The sequence below is a fragment of the Phaethon aethereus genome (genome assembly GCF_964289735.1).
Source record: "Phaethon aethereus genome assembly, chromosome: 8".
NCBI classification, from domain to species: Eukaryota; Metazoa; Chordata; class Aves; order Phaethontiformes; family Phaethontidae; genus Phaethon; species Phaethon aethereus.
This window is the reverse complement of record NC_138584.1, coordinates 19,445,103-19,471,217: the sequence shown is the minus strand read 5'-3', so window position 1 is coordinate 19,471,217 and position 26,115 is coordinate 19,445,103. Positions and strand designations below refer to the sequence as shown.

The 26,115-nt window shown below is 45.8% G+C and overlaps 1 protein-coding gene across 1 annotated transcript; it reads right to left on the bottom strand.

The window, feature by feature from the left end:
* Positions 1 to 13,900: 13,900 nt before the first annotated feature.
* Positions 13,901 to 23,022, bottom strand: LPAR3 (lysophosphatidic acid receptor 3). The gene is made up of 2 exons (XM_082003206.1): positions 21,872 to 23,022; positions 13,901 to 14,824 (listed from the first exon to the last, which is right to left on the bottom strand). Exons 1-2 carry the CDS (start codon positions 22,605 to 22,607, stop codon positions 14,475 to 14,477), a joined length of 1,086 nt encoding a protein of 361 aa, XP_081859332.1. The 5' UTR covers positions 22,608 to 23,022; the 3' UTR covers positions 13,901 to 14,474.
* Positions 23,023 to 26,115: the final 3,093 nt, after the last annotated feature.

Below are 26,115 nucleotides of genomic sequence, written 5' to 3'. Positions count from 1 at the left end.
ACATGGCACTGGAAGAAACTGAAGATTATTCTGTCTGAATCAATACACCCAACCATACCTGGAGGCTCCCACATACACACCCACCTCCTTTCTTTTTAAAATGCTCAGTAATGATGTTTTCCTCCCTAATGAGACAGGTCTAGTGCCCAGCTCGATTCCATCGGCCTTTCCTCAGTGGTCATATTTTCTACAACTGCCAGGTGTGGTGTTGTCCTCCAGACACCTCCCAGTTTCTCCAGAAAGGTCAAATCAGTGTCCTAGATGTGGCCTCCCACCCTCAAGCGAAACAAGATACCTGCCCCCCATGCTGTTGGTGCAATCATCCCATTAACAAATCTCAGAACAAACTTGCATTTCTTTTCTCTGCTTGCAACAGCCCAACACCAGAGTTTTATATCAGTTTTGTGACACAGTATTTTTCACTGGTTTGTTTTTGTGATAGCTCTTTGTATTTTTGCACTTGGTTCTTCTTCCAGATGCAAGGTTTTCCTCATCTTTCCATTATCCTCATCTTTCCATTATCCTCATCTGGACCACATGCAGGTGAAGAGATCTGTGTTGGGGAGGGAAAGGGCTGCATGAAGATATGATGATGGGGGCAGAAAAAGCAGAATCTGATGGAAAGAAATCAGAAACAGAAAAAGAAATCCTACATAAGAAATTAAAAGCATGTCATGGGAAAGAAAAGAAGATAGAGAAGGAAATGAATAGAAGAAAAAGGTACAGAGAATGACACTAAAAATAATGTAGAAAAATTATACAGGAGTCTTCAAGAGAATAATGCAGGCAAGAAGTGAAAGATGAAGTCTTACAGAACAAGAACTTTGTAGAATTTCAAGCTGTTTCCAACCAACTCCAAACTGAGTGAATGTTTTTATCCGATAAAAAGCTGCTATAGCTAGGTATGACCTGCCCTGCGTAGTAGAAAGAGTCCTAACAGTAAGATGTATTGAATGCTTTTCAAACCTGCTTGACAGAGATGTGAATCAGAACACAGTGTGCAATATTTTAATTCTTGCAAAGAAAGGATAGAAAATGGCCTGGAAATGTGCTTTACCATCCTCTTCGAAAAAATAAATTTAGCTCCTCTCAGATCTCTGCAAGCCACAGAACACTTTTCTCCCAGGTGAAAGCTCAGGTGGTCCTTGCTTTTCTTTATTAAAAGTACAAACATTTTGTGGCTATTTCCTCTAGGAAATATAGCAAAATTACTGAGAGCAAAGGCTCAAAGATAAGACCTCTGTATACACAGTAAAATGTAAAGATATCTGTGCAAGTCAGGACTCCAGATTAGCAGGCACCCATAGCCTTCAGGAGCAGGGGTTTCCCAAGCAGTGCGATATTCGGTGGCTAAGAAGAGTGCTGAAAGCTACCAGTGCAGATGGACTGCTAACAGGTTGGACAGATGCTACTCAGTATAAACATTGGAGGGGCCAAAACTTTCTCAAAATTCCATCTGTCGGGTTTTTTGGCCTCATTTTCCCTGCAAACTGAAAGGCAACTGCACTCACCTTTCTCCAGGGAAAGCCAAAGAGATCTGCAATAACAGCACTGCTTGGAAGCTGTGGCCACGACCTCATACAACAGGAGGAACCCTCAAGAGACACGCATAGCTAGTTCAGGGCTTTTGTGCATCAGAGAGGACCTTAAATAAGCTTTCTTATGAACTTTATGCAGTGTCAAATGCACTTTGATAGCCTGTGTACAGATGCTGTCCCCTCCTGTGCAGACACATGTGGTGGGGTGACCCTAAAGGAGCAGCTCTGTGAGGCTCTGTGTGCAGAGCAAAGGTGAATGCTGTACCTTGTCTCTAATAAACTCCTTGTGGCATTGGCTTCCCCTCCACCCCTCCATTTTGAAGCTGTTCTTTGGCTCTGGACAGCCCTTCCATGAACTACTTGGACTTCCCCACTAAAGGACAATCTGGAGTTGCTCTTCACAGGGGGCAATTCACCTGCCTGAGTAGTTTATGCAGCTTTTGAGGGCTCTGTGCACTGGGTAGACTTGCTCTGATGCTGTTGTTTGATGCATCCCTCACTTCTCCTCCCACATGCAAAGGAAGGAACAGATAAACACCAGCCTTTCCCAGGTCTACCGTAATGCGCTCCTTTCACCCTTGACTTGCAACTCCTGCTCCGTTAGGCCGCATTTTCTCCCCCATGTTTAGCAATCCCGTGCCGTGCTCAGCACCCCAGACTTCACCTCTTCCCCAGGATTGCCAGTGCTGAAGATCTGTGCAACATCCCTTGTTGCTGTAAAGGATTAGCCAGGGAGACAACTTCTGCAAGCTTTGCAGCAAAGGCACGTTAAAAGCAGACACACAGCCAGTGAGAGGGTTCACAAAGGGTTGCTCAGTGAAATGGGAAAAAAATTGGAAGACAAAAGAAAAGAATGAGTTTTCCTAGGCCAGCAGTGCTGCAACTCTGAGAGGAGCCGGTAGACATTCAGACTCCAATGGGGAAGGGACTAAAAGACCTTCAGCAGTCAGAGGAAAGGAGCACTTAGCAAACACTGGTGGTTTCATTCCCTCCTGTTTTAGCTTCAGCCTCCTGCTTACAGGATTCAGGCTTTGAGGTGCCATGCTAACCGTTCCAAAGCATTGTCCCTGCAGATTGACAGCAAGACTCATGCACAGTCTTAGCTCAAAACATACAGCAGCAGTCCCCAAGCCAGCATTTCCCCACTTACAGCACTATCCTCGGGATTTCCTATTCCGTCTGAGCCTCTGCAGTAACTCGCAGCAGCTACTGTTTCTTTTCCAAGGACACGTTCGCCTGTAGGCACACATGGTACCTCACAAGCACTGAAGGAGAATGTAATTTTAGATAAGACGGTCCTGATAAGAGATATTTCCATATAGTTTACAATGCTCTAATTGGAAGCCAGCCCTTTTATTTTTACTTGCCCCTTCACTAACACTATAAAAAGCTCCCTGCTCCCAGCCATTAGCTGTTTCACTTTAGTTAAACATATCTGTCATTTTCAAATGCAAAAGTGAAGTCGATTTAGACCGGTGGATTAGCCCATAAACCCCTCTAAAGCTGTGCCCCACAGCCAGGGAAGTGCCTTAAGGCTGCAGCGCAGCAGAGCGCTGGCCTGGGCATGCCTCTTCCAAGCCGGCGGCTGACGTTCACCCTGCCGGCCCCTGCCATTACCACCTCCTCGAGGCAGGCCTGTGCGGTGGCTGTGACTTACCCCTACATCGCAGCTTCACATCCCCTCCGCTAATTTGGGTGGAGGAATGAGCAGCAGGAGAAGGAGGACCCTTGGCATTTGTGTTGCGCACCGATCCTCTCCAAAACCCCCCAGCAGGACGGGGCGCGGCAGGGCCCCGGGCGGCCCCGCTCTGGGGCGAAGGGTGCTGCTGGAAGAGGAGAGGTGCCCGCTCGCCGGCTGGCCTGCGCTGTCCTGCCAGACGTCAGTGCCGCATTAACCATTGCCCGGGGGACGAAGGCAGCCCAAACCTGCAGCTGCCTGCCCTCACCAAAAGCTTAATCATTTTTAAATTGGGAGAATGAATGCCACGACCTGCGATTATTCATCTTTTGTGTTGTTAGCTACAGCTCCCCGCATCGTGCCAAATCACACCGTTTCAGACCAGTTTGGTGGCTGGAGCCTTATCAACAGCCCCATCTTCCCACTCCTCTGCCTGCCCTCCCCCTAAGCCACCCCGTCAGCCCCCGGCCCGGCCCCTGCGGAGGGGCTTTGCACAGCCAGGTAGGATCAGCGCTGCTTGGGAAAGCCCCCGGGATGGTGAGGGAGCCCTCGGGGTGGCACACGGCCAGCGGGCACCGAACAAGGATGCCACCGAGGCGCTGGGCCGTCCCGGCGGGCCCCGGGCGAGGGGGGGCCCCGGGAGCGCCGTGTACCGTGCAGGGAACGTGCCGTACCACCCCCGAGTGGCTCCCGCCAGCCGCCCCGTAGCAGCAGCAAGGGTGCTAGCGCTGTCGGGGAAAATGAAAAAAAAACACCAGCACACCGACAAGACGCCTTACCTGACCACAGACTGCAGTTGTTGCCACCAGGAAGAGCCCAGGCCCCAGCACAACCCCGCTCCCGCCTCTGATTCTAGCCCTAAAACTTCCACTTCTCCAGCGCGCTACTTGTACATCCCCAGTCTGGAGCAGGGAGACACCCGTGCAAGGCCAGGCGAGCCGCCGGCGCTGCCGCTGTGGCCGCCGGCTCTCGCAGGACCGGGAGGTGCCGTGGGGCACCGCTCCCCTCTGTGCCTGCGCGTGGGGCAGACCCAGCCCCGAGAGCAGCTGGTGGCCACCACAGCATGGCCCCTGTCCCTGCTGGGCTGTGCTCGGGGGAACCGCGCTTGTCAGCGAATTCCCAGGCGCGTTGATGGAGCAGCCGGTGCTGAGCCCGTGGGACAGAGGTGTAAGAGCAGCCGGGACCAGGGATGGGGTGCCTGAGCCTCCTGCAGACACACAGCTTGGCTGTGAGCCGCACCGCGGAGCCGCAGCATTGCAGAACGTCTGTGGTTGCTTCCTCGGGCCGGGCCGAGGCTGCGAGGCTCCCTGAGGACATACAGTCCATCAGGCGATGCGTATTAACGGGATACCTGACTTCAGGAAGTCTTCAGAACTACTCAATTCATATAAACAATGCTTCATTTAATGTGTTGTCCCAATTATCACTCGTGTGTAAGTGCACCATTCACTTCAGAATTGTAATTTTAACTTCTGATACTCAGGACTTGGTTCAGGGCATCTCCCGCTTCACGAGCTATGCTCACAATTTGACTTTTGATTTGTCATGAAGTCATTGGGGTTACATGGAAGATGGGAGATGGGTTTGGCCCAAGCGACACTTTTTCACCTTGTGTGAAGGAGCCTGGTCATAGGTGCTGTCTCCCAGGGCTGGGGAATAACCACGTGGAACGCTGAGGCCAGATTTACACAGAGGGTTATATACTTGTATATGGGTTAACAACAACAACATAACATTGTTTAAACCAGGAATAAGCAAATAATTGTACTTAAAATGATAGATGTGTACAAACTCCCTCCTGTACAGCAGTAAAAATCCAGAGGTGCTATAAACAGTAACATTCCTAAAATCACATCTAAAGAAAGTTTTATTGTAACAAAACTTGGCTTATCTTTAGTGGCATCTACTAGGTTTTACTACTTTTTGAAGAAGACTAAATAAGACGTTTGACAGCTGCTACTGTCAGACAGTGGTATTTTTGCTGCTGGAACCATGGCATTTAACAGATGGGAAAGCAGATAATGTAATAATATAGCATTCGCAAGTAACATTTCAGAAGTGGTAGTCATGGTCTTTAAATAAAACTGGGCAAAGCAGAGCTGAGTCAACTTCGCTCCTGGATCAAAGAAAGCTCCAGTTGCTTCGATTTTGACAATGTCAAAAATGTTCCTTAAAAACTAAAGGCACAAAAATTTAAACCCCATAATTGGAAAGATGCGTTAGCGCCCGCGGGCTCTCCAGGGAGAGCGGTGGTGCGGAACCCCCCATGGGGTGGGAACTGGCCGCGGCACACCGACTGACTGGGACCACCAGGACGCCGCCAGCGAGGCCACCCACTGGCTCTCCTCATCGCTTCCAAAGCGTGGCAGGAGTTGTAGAGAGCTCCCAGCTGCATTTGGTGGGCAGGCAGTCCCAGCCACTGCGGCATCTCCGGAAGCCCAAGGTCCTTATCCTCACGGCAACATCTCCCACTTCATGCAGAAGAGAGGTACACAGAAGTCAAGTGAGCAGAACACAGCAGTGCCACCCCCTCACAGAGAATGTTTTTAGTTTACTCTTCATAAAGACAACACATCACAAGAGCATGGCTTGTCTCCCAGCCAAACACGGACACCAAATAAAGCATTAGCAAAAATCCACTTTGCTGGGCCGAGTGAGGCACCGGTTGTCTCATCTTTGGCGTGTTGATACAAATACATGCTGGATCCAGCTTGCCTTTTGAAATAATAGCTCACTCAGTCTTCACCGTGGGACTAAATGAATCAACAACCCTCCAGGGCAGCTCCTGATGGAGCCTGTTGCTACCATTTGTATCAAATCAGTGGTTTTCAGCCCACAGGAGATTATTGTAGCAAGTCAAAATATTCGGTGTGACTGCCACAGAGGAGGACGAACTGCTCATACCAAACCCAAGTGTTATCGCATCCCTGGCACCTCTGCTAATCAGCGTTTGGCTTTACTCACTGAAAGCTCTTCGCACTTCAACTCTGAAGCTCGTGCTGTGCTGTAAAGAGTAAGAAGGGACAGAGGACAGGAGAAGAGGGGACAGAGAGAAGTGAGTTGTCATCCACCAGAGACTCCTGTCTGACAACCCTCAGCAAGTCATTTGGGCTTACATCCCTTGAGATATTGAGGTGTCACCTCTTTAAGCTTCCTGCCCTCGTGTCTGGGTGCTGAATGCCAGTACCTCGTCCTGCTGCCCCTGAACGTGGCGGCCGAGGCTGTGAACACTCACAGCACCGCTGGGACGGCTCATTCCCACTCAGACAAAAAGCGCTTACAACCGTAGGTGTCAGCTAAACAGCCCAATGACGAGGCAACAGCGTCAGGTTTCGTTAATGAGGGCAGTAGCCCCCTGCACTGGGAATCCCCGGTGACCCTCTGCCTCCCCTGAGGCTCCCTCATGTCAATCAATCTGTGATCTCTGGCTCATTCGAACCGCTCCCACCAGACACAAAGGTCTCAGGATTCACAGGCAGAAGCAAATCCTCAAGCCGCTTTGCAAAACCTCTGAAACGCAGCCAGCACAAAGTGAACAGACTGTGCACAAGCTGGGCGAGCACTGATTTTCCTTCATTTGTAACTGTGTGTTTACAGATGGACTTACAGCTCTTTGCACGTCATCCCGCTACCTTTTGGAGAACCACAAGCCATATTCAAACTCCCACAGAGAGGTGGAGTCAAAGCTACTTCAGCTCAATAATTCCTTAGCAATTTTGCTGGCTATAAAATGGGATAAAGATGGCAGATTGTGGTATTTTCCTGGCACTGACTGGGTGAGAAGATGAGTAGAGGTACAGCAGTGGTGGGATATCAGGGTGCTGGGGTTTGCTGTGAAGCGGCTTTGGGGATTGCCTTCACCCTTCCACAGGGAGTCCTCACCTGTGCACAGGCAAGCGTAAAATTGCATCCATGACTTAACATAGCTCGAACCAGAAAACATTTTTATCCTGATTTCTGAATGGAATGAGGCATGTGCAGCTGTATTGCTTTTCACCTGGCTAGTCCCTCATAATTTCTGAAATCATCAGTCACTTTCAATAAAACTTGGCTCAGAGGAAGAGATCAAAGTATTCCCTCACCAACAGGTTTTGGGAAAATAGGCAGCTGGGTGGCAGAGAGTCCACAGAAGGAAGAACCATGGTGCAACCTCAGCCACCGCTGAGGAAAGGGACACAAGCACTTGCCAGAAAGTCTCCAGCCAGAGCTCATGCCATGTTCAGCAGAAGTTCCTCCATCCTCGGGCTTGGTATCATTTCGGTGAATCGGCAAAGCTCCTGGTGCCCATGGAGGCAGAAGCGTGGGCTGGGGGAAGGGGTTCAGGAGATCACCCTCCTGCCTGGATCCCCTTCTGCTGGGAAGGAGTCGAACGCACACAGCAGCTTCGCTCCAGTTCAGAGAAGAAGTCAATCAGAAAACAGATTTCTTCAGTTCTGCTGTTCAGAAAACTTACCAGTTAACAGTCTAGGGCTCCCAACTCACATTTGAATTGCAAAAATCAGTCATAAGCTTAGGGTCTACTTTTCTTTTGCCAAAGTATAATTCTGCAATGTTTTTAACTAATACATGCAAACTTAACTATTTTTTGTTATTGTTGGTGTTCTGACCTTGCAAAAACCCAAGACTAAAATCTCTGCTCAACCATATTTATTTCTTTTTGTGGCTCTCTGGTCTGTGAAATTGGAGGCTTGCTCTAGGGCCCAATACTTCTGGAATTTATCTGCTTAGAGAAAAGTGTGGTTTAAGCTATGCTTTGAAGAACAAAGCAGAACACACAAAAAATTACATGGACTGTGCAAAGAGATTATAAAGGAGAAAATAGGACAAAACAACATAGGTCAAATTTGGGACATAACCCAACATTGTAAATTTGTGCTTATGGGCCCAAACGTTTCCTCTTTAAAATCAACAACTCTGTCTGCGAGGGACTGGTGTGTGAAGGGAGCCAGCCTGCTGCAGCTGCGCCTCTCGGTGAAGCCACAGTTTCCCACATAGCAGAAACTTGCAGCAACTAAAATGCGACACTGAATGTTTTCATCTCACAAATGCCGACACACGCGCGACGCCTTTCACAGAGAAGGGTCTACTGAAAGCAATGCAACTGTGCAGAAAGTTAAAGCTAGGCATGTGGGTGAGTTCACAGTCTATGGAGCCTTTATCCCTATAGGCACAAAATCTTATGTTTCTAATTAAATTAACTCATTTATACCTGTGGGAAAATCCCAGCCCAGTATCACAGGGTGCGCTGCACAAACAAATACACTGACATTCATAACAACTGATGCGTTAACCAGGACTTGAATAGAATCATTTACGCATTAATAACATTTCCATCTCTAGAGGTCAAGCCTTTTCACTCCCGTGCATTTTGACATCCATTAGTAACTGAAAATATTCCTAATAGACACCTAATTAAAGCCAACACACCAAGCATTTGCTTGCATAAATATAAACGGAAGCTGGAGATAAAATTAACCCTACACTACTGTGAGAGTCTAGCATATGCAAGAGAATCTTAACATTTAGGGTCAAGACAGTAGATATATATTCTTAACTCTTATACATACAGAATGCAATACTGGGTGAGATCAACAACGATGCTCCCAAGCCAGTATCCCATCTCCTTCCACAGCAGCTTTAGGAGGAAAGCTAAAGAACCTCTCTAGATGAGAAGCCCATCCCCAGGAGACTGCCTACCGAAACCCCAAGCAATTACTTGTGCTCAGAAACACGACTTCCATATTTTCATATGTATCAAAGCAAGTTAGGTAAACTAAAGGTCAGGGAAGATAAGCATGCTTACTTACTCCTGGCCTACAGATACGCAGAATTGGGGCTTTTTGGGGGGGTGTTTATTTTGTTGTGGGTTTTAAATTGGAATTTTTGTTCATTTGTTTTGGTTTTTTTAGAGAAGTTAGACCATATCTATAGTTTCAATGATGTAACCATTTAAGTTAAAATACAGCTATTGGTGAGAACAGGTTATTAAGTGATTTGTGCTTTTCTTATTTTGCATGTTAATTGTCTTATAGGGCTGTACGTCGGAGTCCTAAGTGCACAACTGGGATATTAGTAAAGGTTAGTTCAGAAAAAAAAGCTGTTCCTAGCACAGTTGTGTGTGGTAAACATAGCAGGAGGTTAGTTTGAAAATTAATTTATTTCAACACACACAGGAGAAGAGGCATAGATGGAAATACAAGACAATTTAAAATAGCATACCTATGGGCTGCAAAATAGAACTTCTAGGTAGGTTGGAAGAAAACAGATGCTTCTGCCTGCTGCAGTGAAAAAACACCCTCAATGTTATAAAAAGATGTATAAAAGAAGCCCAGGGACCAGTTACTACTTGAAACGTAAGCAGGATGTTTTGAAGAATGGCTCAGAGCATAGAATTGTCTAAATTCCTTATCTTCCAAGAGACCTTGGCGGCGGGGGGAGACTATCATGACCTAGTTCCTTGTTTCCAAACGGATCTTTTTCCCTTTTCCCCCTGATAGAAGCGTGCCTGATCACCACAAAGTGTAGCATTCAAGGAGGACTGTATTTTACAAAGATTTCTAGAAAACAAATCATCTGTGTGACTCTATGTAACAAACCAAGGAAATAATGCAGCTGCTAGCTCACGACAAGTGGAAAAATCTTCTCCAGTTACTAACAATGTATATGGCCCAGGGTTATTTTTCAGACCCACTACAGTTCACCATATGGTCTCACAAATGGCTGCACCAGCATAAGGAGGGAATGGGTGCAAGGGGTAAAGTGGGATCACTTCCTTCAAGTGATTTAAAACATTCATTAGAATTATAGGCTAGGATAAATAACAGAATTTCCCTGCCTTCTTCTTTTCAACATTTCCATATATTTCCATATATCAGACCAAAGGCTGACCCTGCACTGCACCTTCTAGGATAGTGGCCAATAGCCAGAACTATGGGGAAAGAGCATAAGAAATACAAAAAGTTTAAAATGACCCTGCCTCCTTCAGCTTCCAATAACCAGTAGTTTAGAAACCTTCATGCAGAGTTCACTAAAACTGTGAAGGAATCGTAGCAGAAGTATTCCTCCTAGTTAACTGCTACTTGGAATAGAATTTTAAGTTAAAAAAACCTGCTTATACTAGATATTAGGAAACATTTCTTTACTGAGAGAGTATTCAAACATTGGAACAGGCTGCCCAGGGAGGTGTTGGAGTCACCATCACTGGATGCATTCAAAAAACATGTAGACATGGCACTTCAGGACATGGTTTAGTGGGCTTGGTGATGTTGGGTTGATGGTTGGACTTGATGATCTTAAAAGTCTTTTCCAACCTTAATGATTCTGTGATTCTGTGATATAAAATATAGATCTGATCAGAGAAAGACACCATCGTGTCACATAGCTGCAGGAATTATTGCAGTTCACAAATACGTGCACAAACTGACATATGCACAAATACCAACGTATTTCACCAGTCTGCAGTAATTACTGAAAAAAAAAAAAACAAACCCAAAAAAACCTACACCGAGGGAAAAGCAGTTAGGTAAAGCAGCCCCAGAGCAGCGGAGAAGCCATGCCGCAGAGCCACTCGAGCTGTAGCAATTTGGCTGCTCTCCCAGAGGGACTCATCACCCACACCACCTAGGTCAAACTGACAGCACAGATATTAGAGAAACTTCTCTCCCACGCACACAGTTATTAAACAATGATCAGTCTAGCTGCTTACCCTGAAAGATTCAAAAGCTCTATCGTGTAAAATAAAACCCCATTGTTCCCGGCCTTTAATAATAATTCTCTGAAAAGCATCTCTAATGATCGTGACCACACAGGCTTTATGGGAGAGCTAACCGCGGAGGACAGACCATACATCTTCGCCCTGGGAAAAGCCGTGGAGCGTTTCTTCCTGGACCTACTGATCAACTGGAAGAGCAACTTTGGTTTGAGAGATAAGCAGTTGGAGAGGGGAAAAGGAGGAGACTATCACAAAGGTTTTCAAACCTTAATTGCTGTGAAGACGTCGTACTGGAAGTATCTGCTTGCTATTTACTGCAATACAGCAGCTCTCAAGGCTCGCTCAGACACAGAAAGGCCTCCAGCATCACCAGAAACACGCAAAACCTTACAGCATCCAACTTAATGGTAACTCTATTCTTGCTTTCCTCTGCCTCCTAAGAATTAATGTCCTCGGGTTTCTGTGGGTGTTCACGCTAAAGCCTTCCCCAAAGAATGAATTTCATCTCGCACATCAGTACACTGGAATACATAAATACGAGCAGGCACATGCAAAGTCAACAAATATCTGTTATTCTGCGATATTAGTGAAAAAGGCAACAGGGAAAGGCCATAGAACTTGCCTTCACCAACTGCCCTTTGCTTTTTTTCTTTTCTTTTTTTTTTTGGTACTCAAGTACAAATAGTGCTTTAATGTTTTCCTTGAGACAAACCACTCTGATAAATGTTTATGGAGTTAAAAAGAAATTCCTGGCTACGTGAGTAGCTGGATGTTTAGACAGTCAGATATAGGAAACATTACACAGTCTCTGGTGTAGCAGCGTGTAGGAAAGTTTGATGCAAGATCAGTTTCCTGTTCCAGTCATGTCCCACTGCAATTTATAGTAGTAGACAATGAGGTAGCAGCTCTGAGGGAAGCACCATGCTGAAACAGAGGGCATGTCACTGCAAATAATACCTTTCACAGAGCACCAGTTTGCAAGCTTTTAGGGGCTGGTTTGCTTGGTTTGTTGCCTTTTTTTTTTAATAAGACAACAGAAAGAATGAGAGCACAGACCTCAAATCCTCCCACTCAGTTGTAGCAGAAGGATTGATCATACCTCTCAGATCTTAACCCAGACCAGGAGTCCACTGTATGAGGTGCTCTACAGGCAGTGCAGTCCTTTACCTTTACAGGAGTCACCTTTTCCTGCTTACCTGGAAAAATCATCCACGTGTAGTTATTCTGCAGCCTGAATCCCAAGCTTTGCAGGAAAGACTTCGTGCTTTCTCCACTCCTGAAGATGTTCCAGATCTTCACCCAAGTTCTCTTCAGGGCCTGCTTCAACCACGTATTATACTGCCTAGTATTGCTAGTAAACATGAAAGTTTTATTGAAACATTCCTCCCCGCTCACTGGCTCACGGTAACATGAAACAACATTTCCCCATCTTCATTTTTATCTGCAGTTTGATTCAGTTTTAGCGTGGATGGAACTGTGGAAACAAGTAAGAGTAACAGCAGCCATCTACTGCTGACATTAGTGCCAGGTAATGTTCAGTCACCATCCAAACAGGAAACAAAACAAGTATTTTATTTTGAAGTAGCGTTTTATTTTCTGTTAGCTTTGTATATGGAGCTTCAGCCTAATTAACACAAACTGTGCACTGCAGGTAGCTGTAGGGACAGGAGTGCTTGCGTGCTATGTCTTTGCAATGCCACTGGCTCTAGAAAGCATCACTTTACATACTTTTCAAAACACCAAACTAACAAAGTAGTATTTGCACAAGAACATTGCATTATAATGGCAAAAAACATGTGTAAACCTTTCCAGCATTAGTCACAAATACAGCATTTACCTTGAAATGTTAGGCCATAGTCCTACAAGGTAACTTATATTATATGAGAGCTCTCTGAACAAGGGCTTGCTGTGTTCACAAGCTAAGGCTTGCTACAAAATCCCCCAGTGCCTGCTACAACAAAACTGCAACTTGGCCTTTGAGCCAAGTGCTGGTTCTGCTTTGACCAACAGCCCAGATATCTACGTGCACATTGCACCAAAGGAAAAATTTGCCCAACCCACAAGCTGCTCTTTGTCTTTCAGCCTCATACAAAAATGCTCCTGGTGTTGTTCTCTGACAATTCCAAGTACTCAAAGCTTCCAAAACTTTCCAAAGTGACCTCTGGTCATGGTCACCTGCTTTAATACCAGGGATCAGACTGTCTCTGTGACACAACACAGGTAGCTCCTCTTGAAATTAAGGTGGGTAGCAGGGAGCCCACTGCTGTTGAAACTAGACAGCAGGAGCCAGGTTTTTAAAGTACTGAGAAATCTACATTCCCATTTTTAATTTAAAAGTTTAAGTTTAAAAAACTTCACCCTAGAGCCTTAAGTTGCTGGGTCCTCCATTAGCGTATACCCCATCAACGCTAGACTTGATTAGTGACAATCCTGAAAGCCCTTCATTGCTTGCTGTTTCACAGCCTCTTCCTCAAGTACCTTCCAGTAAGATCTGCTTGCAAATCACAGGTTAAACGTGGTCAGACAAGGTCAGACAATCAATGCATACTGTCCTCTTGTAGGGGTTTAGATTGGTTTCAGGCTTTTTTGCTGTAAAATAAATTTCTATTTTAAATAGCTTGATTGAACCTGTATATATGTATATTGAAACTTCCCTTAGAAGTTCGCCCTCTTAAAACAAGAGTTCTGGATTTTACTTCTCTCAGTGGCATAGCAGTAAAAGAGGGGTGAGTACACCCGTTTGATGTTACCTGGGGAAGTAAGCAATGAGCGTAATGAACACAGCCACACTGCTCTTCTGTTAATCTGCCCTCAGCGTCTGCCTACACAACAGCAGCAGAGAGCGCAGTGGATCTCCTTGCAGCATTCCTCCCCTACGGAAGTAATAATGGCTTTTGTGCTTTTTGTACTCTCAGATCCTGACAATCCGTGGTCGGACATACTCATGCACACCAGTATCTGGTCTGGGCTTCCCCTCACAGCCAGGTTTCTGGCAGAGCTTTAATAAACCATCAAACTACCTATTTTGGAAGCAAGACAAAGAGGAGAAAGAAAGAAGGTATGAACTATTTCATGAACTTCGTAAACCAAAAAAGCAGGTCACAATTCTGTCCAACCCAGCCTACAATACTCCTCAAGATGCACAGAAACTGTTCAAAGCATAAATACTTGATGAATGCCAAGCCTGCACAGTAAGGCAGGTTTGTTCTCTCTGTAGGAGCTTAAGGAGGGTCTCACCACGTTGCTTACATTTTACTTCCATGCACAAGAAGTCTCTGAGATGTATTTATTCCATTCATAAGAAAAAACAATTCCATGTACTTATAAGAAAAAAAAAAAAAGGAGAAAGAAGGCAGCACAGAAAGTTTTCTTCATTACAAAGTGTTTTTCCATCAGGCAATTATTTATAAGAACTTTTGTTAACACTGGAGTTTAGGCTCTGGAACAAAGTGGACATATTGTTTACTAGCTTTGCCAGTCAATCTTCTCTTACAAAACCTCTCCCTTCCCCCTCTGCTTTTCCAGCCAAGTCAGTCCCTTGAATAGCTCAGGAGTTTCCCTTGCCACCAAGATCTCCTTTTCCACAAATTGTCCCTTGAATAATGCCATCCTCAATGTAGTGCCCTGAGGTATCCGTGCTCCTGCAGAGAACTGTCGAGGGGATCCGCGATGAGCGTCTGTCCTGGCTCTTATCCTCAGAGGAGCAGCAAATCATCCTTTTCATGGTAACCCACATCTCATCATCTTTGTACGAATAAATTATTGGATTCATGACAGAGTTCAACAGGGCCAGGAGAAGAAACCACCTTTTAACATTCTGAATCCCACAGTAGGTGCAGTTCAGACCATCGAGCAGTAAGACAACCAGGCCAGGGGTCCAGCAGACAACAAAGGCACCTAGAAATAAAGGAGAGGAAAAAAAAAAGAAAAAAAAGACTTCAAACTGCTAGGAGTTTGGGGGTTTTTTTGCATCTTACAAGATTATTGGGTTCATCAAAATGCTACACAAAAAATTATAAAAGTAGGAGAGGACAAAATTCTAATCACAGTAGCAAAATTATATCTACTACAGCTTCTCTGCCAAGCCCTGAGCACAAGGCAGGACAGCTCTCGGAAGGCCGCAGGGAGCAAGAATCCAGCTGCTGACAGCATCAGCTCGAACACAAGTGGGAAAAAGTCATCACAATAGTGACTTGTCCACGCTGATAAATAAACAAAAGCTCCGGAGCACTAACGAGCAGAGAACTGGCACGCTGAATGCAGACTTCCTCTCTTCATCTTTCTCTCCTGTGCTGGAGGAGAAGATACCAGGTGGCCCACTCCCAACCCTGCCCCAGCAAGATCCAAGGAAGAGCCATGTCCTCTGTCACACTACAGTTGACTCTGCAGAGCTACGGGCACACTGTCCAATTCGTAAAACAAGAGTCACATAATTTAAACACGTCCTGGCTGGAAATCCCACAACTAGCCGCCGCTGACTGCGACACACAAGCACTGCCGGCTCCCCGGCCGAAGCAGCAGCTCACTGCTCCCTCCCGGGCTGTGCGTGACGGGTACCTGAGACCCAACAACTTGGATCCAGGAAACAAATTCAGCTGTAAATGAAAAGAGAGAAAGAGACAAATAGATGAGTTAGAGAAGGTGAACCAAAGGATGTAGCAGTCAGGGCAAAGAAAAGCAGCAAAGAGTGGAATAAGAAGAAAAAAAAAAAAAAAGACAAAAAGGGTGAGGAAGTAAGAAGTGTAGTGATGGGGGAACAAGAAAACTCTGCAAGAGAAGCATTTCTCTAAAATGAAGCTGCAGGACAAGCCCAGGAGCAGCAGAGTTCTCCTCGTGTTTCAGCAGGGAGGCAGGAATGACAACAGCCCCTGCGAGGAAGAAGCGAGACACGAGGTGATAATAAAAGCTGAAAGAGACAAAGTAGGTAACGCTCTCCTCTCCCAGCGGCCCCCCAAGAACAAAAAAATAAAGAAAGGGGGAATAAGGAAGAAGAGATCTTAGAGCGAGGGCAACATGAAGCAAGCATAAACCCCCCAGCTTACAAGGAAACTCAACATCGCCTTTGCATCTTTCCACGTTACCGCAGGTCCCCAGCAGGAGGGCGGGGTGTGGGCAGGCCTGGTGGGGACGGGGAGCAGCGCGACCACACGCAGCCCGCGGCCGGGAGCTCGGGAGGGCCCCGAGCTGCCCCGCCTGCCCTCCTGCCTCCCGCCGGCTCCGCAGCCTGTCATCCCTCGCCTCCAGCCCCAGGAAGCAGCAGCCATATGCGTGGTAATACTAACTTAGCACAAGCCACAATTGCTGTCTGACATACAGAAATAGTAAATTACAACTCTGCACTTTGAACAACGTACTGAGGAAATTCCAATCATTTATAACAGCAGAGTTTCCCCTTTTTTGGGCTTAGAAAAAATAATCAAACAAATAAGGATGATAGCAGCTACATGCTAAAAAGCTCTCCTGGGGTGGTTGGTATCTGTTCAACAATATTGGTAGGGAAAGCAAGCCCAGCTCACTTTTTTAAAGCTGGTGGATTTCCCCCATCTGAGCTGTGCGAGCAAGCAGAGGGAGGGCAGCCCGGTTCACGGCGGGACCCGGCGGCAGCCCAGCCATCCCGCCGGCTGCGCTGTGCCCAAGGCTGGTTTCAGCAGCACTGGACACTTCTCCCCATCATGGATTTTAATGGACACTGTGCCCACTTGATGGGCAGGCTTATAATGGTATATCAAGTGAACTCATGTGATTTAGTAAGCATTAGAATCACTGAAAAATGTATCCGGGATGAGGTACCGTGGATCTTGCTGCAAAACCATGCTCCTGGAGTCCAGGCAAAACTCAACCAACTGATTTACTATGTTCCAGGCAACATTGTACAGAACAGAAAGGCGAGAGACCACCTCCTTCAGAAACTGCATTTTCTACTCTGCTGTACCAAGACTTTTGTGATGCTAAGTACTAATTTAATGGTGTTAGTTTTGAGATACTGCTTAACATCAGTAACATTCCTCCATTGCCCACTGGCATGGGAAGCTGCAAGCTGCTACCGCAACACTTGTTTTCCCTGGTCAGTCTCTATATTACATGCTGGTTTGGCTCTGGTGTGCTGAGTCAGCAGTCGTGACACCAACTCTCTCTTACAGTCTACAACGCAGAAAACACTGTACTGATTTATCACCCTGGGGTTCACTGGCAAATCCCACCCATTTGAACAAGTGCTAGAACCAGACCACCCAGGCAACAATACTGCGTCTAGTTGAGTGTCTCGGTAAGTATTTGGGCAGAGAGCTTTTGCTAACTACCAAGGGTCACTGGCAACTAACATACCAGCTCCATGCAGAAATTGAGATGGTAATAATCCCTCCTTAGAACAAGCACTGAAAGCATTTTGACCGCTTCTACCACAAAGCATGCAAGGTCCAACCCTGCTTTCATGGAAGCAGGAAAGGAAACAGATCCCGAAGCCACATTTAAACAAAAGGCACAGAAATCTCTCCTTCAAACAAAACCCCAAGACTGCAGGCAGGATTAGTCCGTAAACTCCTAGGATATATCCCTGTCTACCTATACAGGCAAAACCCTAAAAGGTGTCGGTGGCAAAAGTATGGGAAGATAAAAGTCATCTGCAGGCATCTCTCTGCACGTTTCCCCCACCCCATGACTGAGGGCAAGGACGGCGGCGATGCCATGGCAGTGTCGGAGTTACTGGCCAATGCTTTCATGGGGCCGCTGCTTTGACTCCTTCAAAAATACATTTTGCTGTCTATGGAGACAACGCAAGCGATTCACACCCTGCTCTTAGCACCGCAGAGATGAAAGTGAGGCATGGCTCTGACTCGAAGCCGCACTTGGATTTCGCTATTTTTACCAGAGAACTTTGAGGGAACCATGGTTAAGCATAAATATATACCTTTTTCTTGGCCCTTTTGCGATTTTTGTGTTTGCAGAGTTTTTATCCCATAAGAGCTCTTCTTCCTGACAGAGTGCCACACTCCAAAAAGAATTTAATTCGTGGGACTCTCTAAAATTCACAGAGGTGACGTGAAATACAGCCTGGCTGCAACATGGATCAGAAGCACAGCTCTGAGTCTTCCCACCGCATTATGGGACATCAAGTGTCACAATGCCTCAAGGTTAGTTTGAGCATTTTCCATGAGATTTAAACATGGATTTTCTTGTTGATTACATCACCTCTGCTTGAAAATGAATTCCTGGGTACCTGGAAGGACTACTGATGCTTTGGCAGCATCATGTTGTAAGACTCTGCACATCAAAGCTGTCTCCGAGCATGCCAATGCTCGGGGTGGGGGGGGAGAGACAAGACTGCAGTAGCTTCCAGTTGCCTTTGCCACATGCGCACCCAAGTTAAAACAGCAAGTTACCAATTAAACTATAAATTCACCGAAACTTAAAATAATCTGTCCCAAAGCTGCTATTTCAGTAGGAATCTCACTGCCCGGTTCAGGTGAGCTCCCACATACACACCACCTGAAAATCACGTCCCCACACACCTGCAGCCACCCTTCTTCAAAGTTACAGTCACAGGCTTAGCTGGGACTATGCCACAAGGTCAGCCTAAGAGGATCTGAGCCCTTTTTGCTAGGTTTCACATCTTCCAGTTTCAACCAGATAACTTCCTACAGTTTAGCGTGCCAAAGGGAAAGCCTTGCTCCTACCCTGTGGTGGACCATTTTAGGGGTTACAGTAGAAAAAGGCAGGTGACGGGAACCTGAGTCGCAGCCTCTGGAAAGGGCCATCCAAGCCCAAAGGGTGGTGCAAAAAGCCACTTGCAGCTGTGATCACCTCGAATCCATGAAGTCACACTGAAACGCAGATTCCCCCAACTCTTAACCGTAGGACCACAGAAGAACACCCAAGAGAGGACAGCGATGTTTTGCTGGAGGGGCAGCCAGCCCCAAGAAGGGAGGCGGAGGCAGAGAGGAGCAGCAGCATGCCCGCAGCACCCAGCTCCACGCAGCCTACTTCCACACGGCCACGGGGCAGCAGGACTTTGTCCTGAACCTCCCATGAAACCAACAGAGCACATTAACAAGAACTCTGGTTCTCAACATGCTTCATCCAGCAACAGAGCGTCTCAGAATCCCTTTTAAAGACTGTATCAGGCATGTACGCCAAAGCATTTTCAGATGTTTTGGAACAAGCCGTGAAAAATAACCGCCTTGGGCAAAATCCATGTGCTGCCTATAGCTGTAGGTTGTTGCATCAGTGGATGTAAGTAGAATTTTAGAAAAATCGCTTTGGTCACTTGGTGACTCCTTTGGTAATCGCAAAGCCGGGAAAACATGCTATTCAGTTTCAAATACATTTTGCACGCTGTGCTTGAACGATTTGGCCAGAAATGCACATTTCAAACTGTTTTAAAAAGTAAATTCTCATTCTTAGAAATAAACATTTATAAAAAGCCTCTTAAAGTCAAACTTTGCAGAATTTATATGAAGGAACATGCCAAGATACAATTTCTCTGACACGGGAGTTTGGGGTAAGTCTTGCACCCAGCAACACACGCACTAATTCGACTTCTTTGGAAGCAGGCTCTGTTTTGGTTTTGTTTCTGACTGACAAAGTAAATACACAAAATTATGATCTCTGAAGTAGCACTGAGGCTTTCTAAGTTAGATTTGCCTGGCCCGGCATACAGTATCATTAAATGCTTTGCGCAAATTACAGTTTAATCTCGTGGCTGAAAAGCCTTATTCTGCGAGTAGGAGAAAGTTAATGCTGATCTTTAATTCAATCTGTAGTCCTAAGGCCCCTCTCTCAACTGAAAATGAAGTTTAAAGGGGGGTTTGTTTCCACGCAGCGGCACAACTGTGGTGAACACTGAAGACCTGCCACAGGCTAAAGGACCGCGAGGGACTAGCGGCCACCGTGGCTGTCCTCCCCGGCGCGTGGACCACCTCTCTGCTCCGACCTGTGAACACGCACCGGTGGCACCGACGGCTGGCAGCGTTATTCCAACACCCACTCCGCAACCTCCAGTTTTGGCTTTTACAAAACCGAAGTAATATTAACTATATAAATATACATATAAAATAGACAAGACTATGCATGATGCTTTACTTTTACGTGACTTCCCAGAACGCAGCCTGCAGTTCTGCCTTCAATAGAAATGCTCAGAGAACTGCTTTTTAAAAGCGCTTTTCTTTTTGTCCCTTTCCAATGCAGCGAACTACAGTCTACCTGACGCTTATGCATTAGGGCAGGATCATATTTAGAGCAATTCAGAGTTTTTCTGCAGGGATTTTCTCCTTCCAGGTGAGCAGTTTAAGTTTCACTGCACAAGAGCTTCAGGCAGGGCAAAAGATTGAATCTTGCCCCTGCAAGTCAAGGGGGGGACAGGAACAACCAGCACATTGTCTCTCTATAGGTGCCATAGAGTCAAGGGGGGGAAAAAAAAAGGACAACTGGGGAGGGATTTGGAAGGAAAAGGCTCTAGCAGTGGACAAGCCAACTTCAGAAGACACAGAAGTATAAGAACCTTGTGGTTGCTTGACCCATCAGTCCACTTTCTTTTCCAAGGTCAGGCACTGTGAAGTTTAACAGATCTCAGCTTCTAAAGCATTTTAAAACATCATTTGGTAGACAAAGGTGTTGTGTACTACAGCACTATTATTTCAGAAACAAAAAAAAAAAAAAAAAAAAAAAAAAAAAGAAAGAAAAAGGAGAACCAGATACCAGACTGTGCAAACAGCATCCATAGACCACAAGGGGAAGAAAGTGTCCTCAGCCTGCACTTCCTACCCTGGCAGCTCCTAGCTCCATGAAAAGTGAAACTTTCCTCCCAGAGCTCTCTAGTACTACCACACTGCAGGACGACACAGCTGTGTCCCAGGTACACATGGACACCAGCTTTCCTAAAAGCTCCAGCTTTCCTAAAAGCTCCAGCTTTCTTGTGCTGGCTCATACAACATCAGAAGAGTTGTCAGAGCAGTAAAACCATATTTGCGGTTTTAGAGTCCCCCACTACCTGAGCCCAGCTTCACAAGTGTCCTGGTGTTGCCCCAGTTCCGCCTGCAGCAAGCCGCATATGCCACACTCGCATGATGCCTGGCTTCCAGAAAACATTTCACTCAGATTCAAGTCTTCCTGGGGAAAATTGACTGCTACAGCTAGCATTTTATTCCAATGAACAGTCATCCACTCTGTGCATCTTTAATTTAATAAGCAGCTATCTCGCAACTGGCTGATGAAGTGATCTGAGCTGCCCAAATGTCAACAGTGTCTCAAGGGCAGAATCCAGGTCAAATCTCATGTTATGATCTAGAGATCCAAGGCCATACTGTATCATCATCTGAAAGTATTTTGCACTATGCAATCTTCACAGAACAAAGGTGAACTCTTCCCTGGCAAAGCGAATCTCTGCTAAAGTCACAGACCCACCAGGCATCCTTTCCTTTCCCCAGGGAAGGTGCGTTTCCAGGGAAAGAAGGTAGTATGTTTAGGAAACAGCCAAGAGGAAGAAGTGCAAAGAAAACTATCCACATCCAGCCGCAGGATCCATGGCCTCATGCAGATATTAAAGAACACTATTTTGACAATGTTCACTAGCTGTGAATCTTCATGAGCCTTCCTCCAAAGCGATTTTGTATTTCCACCCCCCACACCCCAAAAAGAGACAACTGTAGATAATTTGTGGTTTGTAACAAGCTGCCTATGAAAGAGAGACACTTTTCTTCTGCGTGTTGCCCAGTTCTCTACTGCGCGTTTCTGCGTGGTGCAACACTTATTCCACTGTCTAAAGCAGACAGAAGTCTAAATGCCGCCAGCACTTAAAAGTTTGGTAAGGGTTTTTTTACTTTGGTTTGGTTTAGGGGGTTGGGGGGGTTTGTTTTGTTTAAAAAAAGGGGGGGGGGCAAAAACAAACCAATGCACAAACCCATCCATTGGCACTGCCAGCTTTGCACACCATGGTTTGTAGTCTCTCACCTAAGAGAGTCATGACAGTCTTCATAAGCTTCACAGGGGTTCTCCTACGGCTAATGGATCCACTAGTGTGTGACGACAAGACATTCGTTTTCCTCTGGACGTACATGTAGATTCTTATGTAAACCACCACCATAATGAAGAAGACGACTAGGTTTAAGACGCTCCAGAACACCAGGTAACTTCTGCTGTAAATAGGCGCCAAGGATGAGCAGGCAGTAATGTCACAGAGGCAGTTCCAGCCCAGGGTAGGAACAGCACCCATGAAAATAGCAATGGCCCAAATGGATATAATTAAAAAGGTGACTCTCTTCTTCGTGAGATTACTGTGGATCTTCATCCGCATTATCGACATGTGCCGCTCAACAGCTATGACGAGGAGATTCACCAGGGAAGCTGTCAGGCTGGTGTCCAGAAGACCCTGACGCAAGAACCAGCGGTTAACAGTTAACGTCTTGGACACTGGGCCAGTGTTGAACATCAAGAAGACATAGGCAATTCCAGCAAAAAAGTCTGCAGCAGCTAAGTTGGCCAGGAGATAGTAAAAGGGAAAATGAAACCTCTTGTTCTTGACCACAGCTGCTATGACCAATGAATTTGAAATGAAAATGAAGAGGCAGAAAAATGTCCCAAAGCACAGAACAACAATAAGCTTTGGCCCTGTCCACTCATCTACTGTGTCAGTGTTTGTCTTGTTATAGAAAAAGTCCATGCGCTTATCATAGTAGCATTCGTTCATCCTGGATTAAAGCCCCTGCATCCTAGGAAGGGTGGAAGGGAAAAAAGAAAGAAGGATTAAAAATCAGCTATTGGTCCTTGCTTCAATTACCATACCTAACAGCTTGCCTTTTTTTTTTTTTTTTTTTACAGAGGGGGCAGGGAGGAGATGGGACAGGGACATGAGAGTGTATATATTTGGAGGTCTTAAGTAAAAATTCATGTTGTACAGAGTTAATGCAGAAGGAGATATTCTGTCCACTAGAGGACTGCAGTGCATGATGCTTGGATGAATCAGGAATTTTTAAAAGACTTACCTGCTTACAAAACCCCAGCACAGTCCCTTTGCACTAGCAGTCATAGTGTACAGGCAACAAAGTGGAAGTTAAGAGGTTAAAAGTGACTTTCTGGAGGTCACAAAGAAAATGTGAGCAACAGCCAAGCCATTCTTGCTGTGAAATCCCATGTTTGAGCCACAACCCCATCATTATTTCCATTTCTCAATGTATCCAGTCAGGAGGGGGAAGCATAAATCATAACTCTTCCATTTTACTGACTAAGCAATAAAAGGCCTATTACTGGAAAAATATTTTTGGGGCTTTCAATTATATATTAATGAATGTAAAAATGTACGTATATAAGATGCTACAGGCATATATATTCTGAGCACACGCCTGTTACTTACTGCGACAGGATTTAAGGAAGCGTGCTGAAAAGGAATAAAGATACTTTCTAGGTGTCCAACTACTCTGAAGCCAGGGACCGTTTTATTGGGCTGTCAACCCAGAGCCCTGCGAGCACACACAGCCCAATTATCTTCAAAACCAAAACGCAGCTCCCTACCCAACCACGGGTAAAGCAGGCCCCAGCACCAGCGGCAGTGCTGGGCTTTTTTTCTTATGCCCACTCAGCGGTATTTTGGACACAGGGCTCTTAACCGTGATGGGAAGGGGAGGCAGTGTTCCAGATTACATCACACTTCAGCTACTCCGGTGAGGTCGATGTCAGCTGCCTTGGCAATTTTACTGCCTTTATTACGAACCAAACTGAACTCGAACTAATTTACAGAGGCAGCTCCGGCATCAATCACTCGTGGTGAGCAGAGCCCATGCGGGTCTCACAGCCCCGTAGGGAGAGTTTGCGCCTCATCATCACTAGCCCTCGCATTCGCTGCCAGTATCTGAATAAGGGTTTTAACAATTACTTCATTAATAGATACGGCGTAGCTTTAGCAAGACCTGGGAACCCAACCACGGCACAAGACCCTAATCACGTTCAATACGACACAGAGTGGCAAACCTGTGCCTGGCTAAGGACCGAGAGGAGGAAGCACGGGGCTACAAAGCGGCAGGAGAGGCAGCGACGCTAATGGCTTTTGTGAAGCTCCTGGTGAGCCTCAGGCTGTCACGAGCGCCAGAGCGATAGACTGAGTGGGGCTGAAAAGAAAAACAACCTAGAAGTGGTTACAGGCAGAAAGATACGAAAAGATATGAAAAAACATAAGCTTTTCACCTCGGCAGATAAAACTGATCACAGATAAAGATCTGGTACGTTCGCTTAGTCTATTATTACCCTGTGGTTACTTAACAGTTATCTCTCATCTCTCCAGGGACTGGGAAGCAAATTAAGCAATCCCCAGCAGGCTGGCTAACAAGCAACATACATATTAAATGTTCCTTCTGAATTTTCAGATAAAAAGGTCCACCTTCCGTAATTTAAATTATGCTACTTGTGTTATTTCTCTCATGCAATCTTTGTATTATCTAATTCTAAAATCACCTTCCACTATTCCACAGTTAAGATTTTCAGCAAAGTGATTTCTTTTTTTTTTTTTAGTATTTCATTTTTCTGAACTAGCTCCTTGGTCTTTTTTTCTTGGTTCCCACCTTACACCTAGTGGTCAACACGAAAGCAGGCCGCTTGACATTGTCCATTTTATTACCCTCAAGAACCTAGGCAGACACTTCTTTCATAAAAGAACATATTACTTAAAGCATCAGAATAAGAAAGATGGGGACAGACTTTTTAGCAGGGCATGTTGCAACAGGACAAGGGATAACGGTTTTAAACTAAAAGAGGGTAGATTTAGACTAGATATAAGGAAGAAATTTTTCACAATGAGGATGGCGAAACACTGGCACAGGCTTCCCAGAGAGGTGGTAGATGCCCCATCCCTGGAAGTGTTCAAGGCCAGCTGGATTGGGATGTGAACAACCTGGTCTAGATGAAGATGTCCCTGCTCACTGCAGGGGGGCTGGACTAGACGACCTTTAAAGGTCCCTTCCAACCCAAACTATTCTACGATTCTATGATCAAATTCAAATATATAGTTAGAACTAAGAACAATTACTTAAGGACAAGCAGTGGAAGGAAAGGGAAACAAGTAAATCACCCCTTGTGCTGAAATATTACAGAGCATCCCTTCATCTAAAAATAAAAGAGCCCCAGCAATTCAGACCCATCATAAGGAGTCAACCGGAATTCAATGCCTACCACTCCCTGTTCAGGGCAATATGGTGGAGTTGAGCAGTCAGTACCTTCCCCTTCACACCCAGGAAGCACTCAAAAGTCAAATTAAGTCTGTAAGTGACCGGATGTCCCCGAGGAGGTGCAGGCAACAGCTACTCAAGCAGCCGAGTGCTGGGAACCCTGCCCAGCCGAGACGGCTGCGCTCTTACCCATCAAGGCAGTAAGGGACTTGCTGAGCTTGACATGATGCTTTTACAGAACAGCCCAAATGCTTGCAAATAGAAGCAGCATTTTGGGCAAGAATGGCAGGGGAATAAAAAAAAAAAAAAAAGAAAAACTCTGTGAAAATTATAGGGAAGGTTTTCTGAACACGAATCTTACTGCGCAATTATCTCAACAGATTAATATTTTTCACTTGCAGTGACAGGAGAATAAAGAGATCTGCAGATACTTTTTGTGTCTCATCTGAAGAACAAGCTTGAAGAAATACAAAATATCAACTACAAACTTATTCTAAATGCTTTAGCTTATTGAGATCCCATCTTCATTTGAAGTAGTACACCCCAAAAATCACACATCCATAACTCTGCATCAAAATAATCACAGTACAAACACTCACTGTCACACAGCAGATCTCAAATGACAAATGATTTTGAAAAGATGTCTTGAGATGTTGAGGTAAGGCAGGAGGGAGTAGAAAAGCATCCAGCTGAGGTCTCAGGGTCACAGGGCAGACTCTGGAGATGTCCAAATGGAAGCTGCATCAAAGCGGTAGCTGAACTGGAGCTAGTTTGCATCCCAGTCCTTCAGAGCAGAGATGTAGCTCTCGGCTGTCTGTACCAGCCTATGTACAAAAAGCACTTGTCACGCCAGGGTCCTTCCAGACAGTGGTTTGATGTCACTCCTTCATTTTGTTTTAAGTCCTCCCAGCAGAACTAGTCTGGCCTCAGGGGAGCTGTGCAGCTGTGACAGAGCTATGCAGCTGTATCCTCAGTGGTCCTGCCCCAGTCCACACCAGGCACAAGAGATGTGTGATAGGATATCCCATATTTCCTGGCACA